This window comes from Pollachius pollachius (assembly GCF_949987615.1).
Source record: "Pollachius pollachius genome assembly, chromosome: 14".
Taxonomy (NCBI): Eukaryota; Metazoa; Chordata; class Actinopteri; order Gadiformes; family Gadidae; genus Pollachius; species Pollachius pollachius.
Window position 1 is genome coordinate 19134348 of NC_136947.1, and position 6564 is coordinate 19140911.

The 6564-nt window shown below is 47.7% G+C and overlaps 1 protein-coding gene across 1 annotated transcript in view; it reads left to right on the forward strand.

Moving 5' to 3' along the window:
* ano8a (anoctamin 8a) overlaps nucleotides 1-6564 on the forward strand; it is a gene marked incomplete at both ends in the record, with an annotated part of 17926 nt that extends 11362 nt beyond the window's left edge. The window contains 11 exons of the mRNA XM_079751443.1: nucleotides 276-437; nucleotides 1073-1225; nucleotides 1546-1672; nucleotides 1950-2005; nucleotides 2109-2183; nucleotides 2470-2958; nucleotides 3506-3676; nucleotides 4073-4264; nucleotides 4623-4754; nucleotides 5077-5187; nucleotides 5890-6564. Coding sequence (XP_079607569.1) covers nucleotides 276-437; nucleotides 1073-1225; nucleotides 1546-1672; nucleotides 1950-2005; nucleotides 2109-2183; nucleotides 2470-2958; nucleotides 3506-3676; nucleotides 4073-4264; nucleotides 4623-4754; nucleotides 5077-5187; nucleotides 5890-6564 — 2343 coding nt within the window. The remainder of the gene's footprint in view (nucleotides 1-275; nucleotides 438-1072; nucleotides 1226-1545; nucleotides 1673-1949; nucleotides 2006-2108; nucleotides 2184-2469; nucleotides 2959-3505; nucleotides 3677-4072; nucleotides 4265-4622; nucleotides 4755-5076; nucleotides 5188-5889) is intronic.

The window sequence follows — 6564 nt, forward strand, 5'->3', positions numbered from 1 at the left end:
GATACAGCACATAATGTAGTACAATAGTTACACTACATCATATGGTATGTTAACATAGTTCAATAGATACAGTACCTAATGTGGGACAATCAATATAATTGCACTTCCACTTCCAAATGCGTCATGAGTCGACTGCAGTCACTGGTTCCTGGTTCCCTCACGGCCATCTTGGGTCTAAACGTTAGCAAGCTGGGGGAACTGAATGCAAAATTTATGAAGGACAGAACCAAGATGGCCATGAGGTGACTGAGTAGTCATCGTCCCCCCCCCCGCAGACCAGCCAGGATATCTGCTGCGTGGTGTTTGCCCTCTTCAACGTGGTGTGGGCCACGCTGTTCCTGGAGCGCTGGAAGCGGCGGGAGGCCGAGCTGGCCTACAAGTGGGGAACGCTGGACACCCCGGCCGAGTCCCTGGAGGAGCCCCGGCCACAGTTCAGGGTGAGGACGCACGCTTTACCCCTCACTGGATGCTTGTATCAGCTGCGACTAGCAGTGGATTGAGATGTAGGTCGTTAAGGAGCAGCTAGGGAGTTAGGCATCTTGGTTCGAGGAAGTGGGAGTGGTGAACATTGGGAATCAAACCCGGAACCTTTCAGCTGGGAGTCCATCCAGTCACTACCCTATCCTGCCCCAGTATTTGCTAACCATTGAATTTGAAGTGAGTGATACTTCCATTGATGTAATAGACGTTTTTTTGTAAGGCAAGGTGTTATTTACTCCCGAGACATGAACCACTTTTAATGACTGAAGCCTCAAGACATTTGTCTTGTCACAGCTCCTTTCCTCTGAAGCAGAGCAATGAAGTAAGTTCTGTGGTCTTTCCTACAGTTTGTATGTGCATCCATGGAAAACATATTGCCCTCAGAACAGCACCTGACTGCAGGACTTGGCCGCCTTTACCGATGGACACGTGGGCCGCGCAGCTGGCTCTGAGGCTGTTGGAGGACCTGAGTTTAGTAGACTCCTGTGGTGGCCAACTCAGGAGGAAGCAACAGGAAGTGCTTTGCCAGCCTCAGTGTGAGTCTGCCACTGCTGGTCACACCTGCTCTCACTCCTCCTCCTCCTGTTCCCAGGGGGTGAAGCGCTGCAGCCCCATCACGGGCTGTGAGGAGTTCTACTACCCCTCCTGGAAGAGGGCTATGTTCAGGTGGCTGGTCAGTCTGCCCATCTGCATCCTCTGCCTCTGCTTCGTCTTCGTGGCCATGCTGCTGTGCCTGGAGCTGCAGGTGAGGACTTCCACACAGAGAGCTAGCTAGCTGTTTACTCATTACATGCAGCTTGATCGTATGCAATGTTTCTGTTTGTCGATGCTAGCTTTTGCTTTACTCTTGTACTTATTTTTTTTTATATACTTGTTTTATTTCCTGTTCTATGTTTTATTTTATGTGATGACTAGTATTTATTAAAATTGCTATATAATTTAAGTTTTAATATTATTAGCAGTAGTCTGAAACATCTGTAGTTAAAGTAATTGTAGTTGTACTATACAAAAGGTACACTTGGCGAGATATTAACTTTGGTTGCCTTTTTTGACATTGTATCCCAGGAGGTGGTGATGGAGATTAAAGAGTTGCCTGGTATCACACGGTTTCTCCCTAAAATAGTTCTGGCCATTACTGTGACCATATGCGACGAGGTGTATAAGAAGATCGCCTACTGGCTCAATGACATGGGTGAGAGACTCTCGAACCCTGAGCATTTCATAGTTGAGGATGACACCACAGCATCACGGTGGATCATAAACAGCCCACTAATTCAAACTCGGATGCAGTATCTTTGAAGCATTACTGATATACAGATATTGGTTACATTTTATACATGATGAGATGTTAGGTTGTCTTTGGTTTTATTTAAACTTGCTACACAAGGACCATTTATCTAGATATACACGGATCACGTTCAGGGATAAATGAGGCTTTCAACATTAACATCTTCCTCCTTTTCTTCCAGAGAACTACCGCCTCCAGAGTGCCTATGAGAACAACCTCATCATCAAGATGGTGTTTGTAAGTTAGGGATTCACTCTGCTTTGCTGCTGCGAGGCCAATCAATACAGCAGCCACCCATCTGTGGATGTTTGACTGTTACCCTTCTTCTGTGTGCCTGTAGTTTGAATTCATCAACTCTTATCTCAGCCTTTTCTACATCGGATTCTACCTCAAGGATATGGAGCGTCTGAAGGAGGTAAAGGAAGAGCCCACGTTGAAAACAATACTCTTTGTGGGAGATATCCACCAGCTCTTCTTTCATATACTTGTCAACCTACTTTGAAGATTTCTTTTCATTAATACAATTAATAAATTAATATAAATACAACAAAATAACATAGGTACTATTTCCCATTTCCCATTTTGCCATTTTCTAAGATATATCATCTTAACAAACAAGTTTTTGGAATCAAAATACCTGGATGCTTGTCACTTGTTTAGAGAGCAGCACAGAACAGCCCCTCTCACTCCTGCTCCTCCAGATGCTGGCTACATTACTCATCTTCCGGCAGTTCCTGCAGAACGTCAAAGAGGTTCTCCAGCCGTACCTCTATGAGCAGAACAAGCTGGGGGTCTTCACCCCCCAGGTGATGTGGGAGTTACTCCAGACCATTGTGGTGAAATACGGCAGGCTGGCCCTAGGAAAGGCCCAGGCCTCGATAATGGCCTACTCCTTCCTGGGGCCCAAGGGCCAGCCGGTTCCCCAGGGTAACCCAGAGCTGAAGAAGAGAGGGGACCTGAAGGCCGGCTTCAGGCTGACGGAGGAGGAGTGGGACATGAACGACAGTGCGCTGCGGCAGCGCAAGGTGTGCTTCACCGAGAAGGTGGACTACCAGGATGTGACATCAGAGACGCAGGCAGCCAATGAGAAGAGCCTAGAGGACAGCCCCACGATGGGGGAAGACGGAATAGAACGGTCTAGTATTTTCGACAGCTGTGATGATGACAGCGATGCTGAGACTCTGTCTACAGTACGTGGTTAAACCTTTATGTTACGGTTTGAGGTGTAGAATAGAATGCTGTGGTCACCTCTCACAGAAAGCTTGTGGGACGTATTGATAACATGTATTTGGCTAGTTCTTTAAATTAACATTCAGATTTACGTGGTAAGTGGTTGAAAAATTGCTTTCAAATGTTACAGAAACTAGAAAATCTCATTGAGGTTTGAATTTGGAAACCCTTCACCATATGTTGGCAGTGACAGAAAGGACTGACATCTTTACCACATTGAACTTTTCACTGCAACCATTCAGTAATATTGACAACACCTTTAAGCTAAGCATCTTAGGTGAATAGAGATACATGTCATCTAACAGCAGGAAGGGGTTGGGCATCCAGAAGCTTGTGGATGGTAGTCCAATGCCCTAACCAATGAAACTATCCTGCACCCTGTTGTACGCCTACTTTGGTCATTCTGTATTAGACTTTGTCCTACAATATATAGCAACCTAGGCAGAGCTATTTGACATCACTCACAAGGGCTAGCACAGTAGTACCCCAACGTTTACCGATAACCAGCAGGAGCCTAAAGAGATCCCCGCGGCCTCTGCTTCCAACGGGCTGAACCAGAGGAGGAGGACTGCGGCGGAAGGGAAGGAGGACAAGAGGTCGTGGATCGAACCCCCGGCCGAACCCAAAGGGGTGACACTGACCCAGGCCCAGATCGAGAGCTGCATGCAGACCTATGAGGTGAGACTTTTCTGCTCTCTGCCTCCCTCCAAATTCAAAGAGTCATTGAAATTCAGAGTAAACTCTTTGTCGATCCACAGTGTCACAAAATGCTCATCCTTGCCTACATGACATACAACTCAAACAGCATCAATTCATATTTTGTGTTTTTGTAACAGTTTTATCCCATGTGACTACTTTTAAACAGTGAATTCAGACACAGGACATTCAGGAGCAGGTAGGGGTTAGGGTAGCTTGCTCAAGGGTGACTGAAGGGAGGCTGTAGTCATTTGGGATCAAACCTACCGGCTGGGAATTGAACCCCCCCGTGCCAAAACCTCATCCTGCCAAGACTGATGGAAAGAGAAATACAACTAGCAGCACTAACACAATACCATGACCTTTGCCCCCCAACAGGACACGCTGCAAGACTACCAGGAGATGTTCATCCAGTTCGGCTACGTGGTGCTGTTCTCCTCGGCCTTCCCTCTGGCCGCCATGTGCGCCCTCATCAACAACATCATTGAGATCCGCAGCGACGCGCTGAAGCTCTGCACCGGCCTGCAGCGGCCCTTCGGACAGAGGGTGGAGAGCATCGGCCAGTGGCAGGTCAGTGGGGGGCTTGTTACTATTTCACTGTAAAGCTTTTACTTCATAATAAAAGTATGTTACATTTATAATGCATAGCATATTATGGAATATATATTATCATAGTGTGCTATAGACCCATATTATTTTTCTTTAAATTAAATGTATGTCAAAATAAGTAATTAACTTGTGTAGCTTTTACTTCAAAGTAAAAGTACAGAGCAAGAAAGGCCTTCCGTAGGGGCAGCCATGCTTATAAACATCTGAAAATTAAACTTCTTGTCCGGGATTAATTATTAATTAATTAATAAAGCATTGTTGAAGGTAACTGTTTAAAAAGTATTTATTTATTACCAGTATGAATCATTTTACCAAACAGACCGCAATGGAAGCCATGGGCCTCATAGCTATCATAGTGAACTGTTACCTGATCGGTCAATGCGGTCAGCTGCAGCGTCTCTTCCCCTGGATGAGTCCTGAGATGACCATCATCTTCATCGTCCTACTGGAGGTATGCCCATCTGTTCAGGGTTTTAAGACAAAGTAAGTGTGGCAATCTGGTAATAACAAAAATGGGGTCTTCTGGGACCACAGCAGATATTTAGGTTGGGTATGGATCAACAAAATGATCCATACTTTGCATGACATGATGTTATATGTTTGTCTTCAATGTCTTTAATATTTACTTCCCTAACTATAACTACTACACAGTATTTTTTGTTGTGTGTTTTGTGTTTGCATACCTTTAGCTTAGATTACACCAAATGAGTTGTTTCTGGTGCCTTCATTTGGGTTAAGCCTCCCTCCCTCTGTGGTCTCCATGGTTTTTACAGCACTTTGCAATCCTGCTTAAGTACGTCATCCATGTGTCCATCCCTGATATCCCGGGCTGGGTAGCAGACGAGATGGCCAAGCTAGAGTACCGGCGAAGGGAAGCTTTCAAGGTATTGGTGTTGTATAGCTTGAAAGACCTTCGGAGTAAAACGTAAACTTTACAAAGCTTGATGCCGTCCGCGTGGGCTGCTGCAGTGAACTCGACATAACCTAAGTGTTGGGTTATGTTCCCTTTCTACTTGTATGGTGTGTCAATAGAACTATGTGTGTGTGTTTCATGAGGCCAGCTAAGCATTCGTCATTCATGTCATTTGGGTCTATCAGGATGTCTATTTGAACATCCGTGTCACGTTACCCAACACTTTCCATGAGGTGTGTTTTTGTCTGTTTGTATGAATATGCAAAAAACAAACAGTAGTCATGACAACAAAAAATGATGTTGCGACCCTTCAGGAGAAACCCAAAGGATTGCTTGCAATTGGATCAACATTGGATGACTTTGCTTTCGCTCTCATTTTTCACTTTGCCACTCATAAATGTTTGGACTTCTCTGTGTAATATACCCCAACCCCTCTCTCTTTTGTATCTCTTGTTTTTGTTCTTTCTCTCTCTCTTTCTCTCCCTCTTTTGAATCTCTTGTTGTTCTCTCTCTCATCTCGTCTCTCTATCCCTCTCTTTTGTATCTCTTGTTGTCTCTCTATCCCTCTCTTTTGTATCTCTTGTTGTTCTCCTTCTCTACCTCCCTCCCCCCCCCCCCTCCCTCTCTCCCTCTCCCTCTCTCTCTCTCTCTCTCTCTCTCTCTCGGGGACCAGAAACACGAGCGTCAGGCCCAGCAGCACTTCCAGCAGCAGCTGCGGCGGCGGCGCGAGGAGGAGGAGCTCCAGCGGCAGGCGGAGCTGCAAGCAGAGGCCCGCCAAGAGGCGGACCACCAGCACCAGCACCACCACGACAAGGCCCAGGGGGGCGGAGGTAAGGCGGGCGACAAGCCCAAGAGACCCAGCTCCCTGCTGGGCAACAACAATGTGATGAAGCTGAAGCAGATCATCCCCCTCCAGGGGAAGTTCTCCTCAGGAGCATCACGTTCCCCCGCCCAGTCCCCCACCGGGGGCGAGGCCAAGCTGCCCGGCTTCCTCAACAACTTCAAGTTCCTGAAGTCGTCCCCCGAGGGGAAGAAGGACGGGCCGGCGGGGGCAGTGGGGGGCGCAGCGGGGACGGCCCCCGCTGCCCCCGCCGGCCAGGAGCGCCCGCAGTCCCCCAACCGGACATTCAGCCCCGGGAAGCTGTTCAGCTTCAGCAAGTCAGAGGGCACGGTGGTGTGTGCCAACGGGACACAGCCCCCGCGGGCGGGCGAAGCGTCCAGCACGCAGCCCAGCAGGGCGGAGCTGAACTCGGCCAGCTTTGACGAGCTTCCGTCCAATGACTCGCAGGACAAGGGCGACACGAGGCAACACTCGGACGCTTTCGAGAACAACGCCTCCCGGAGTTAG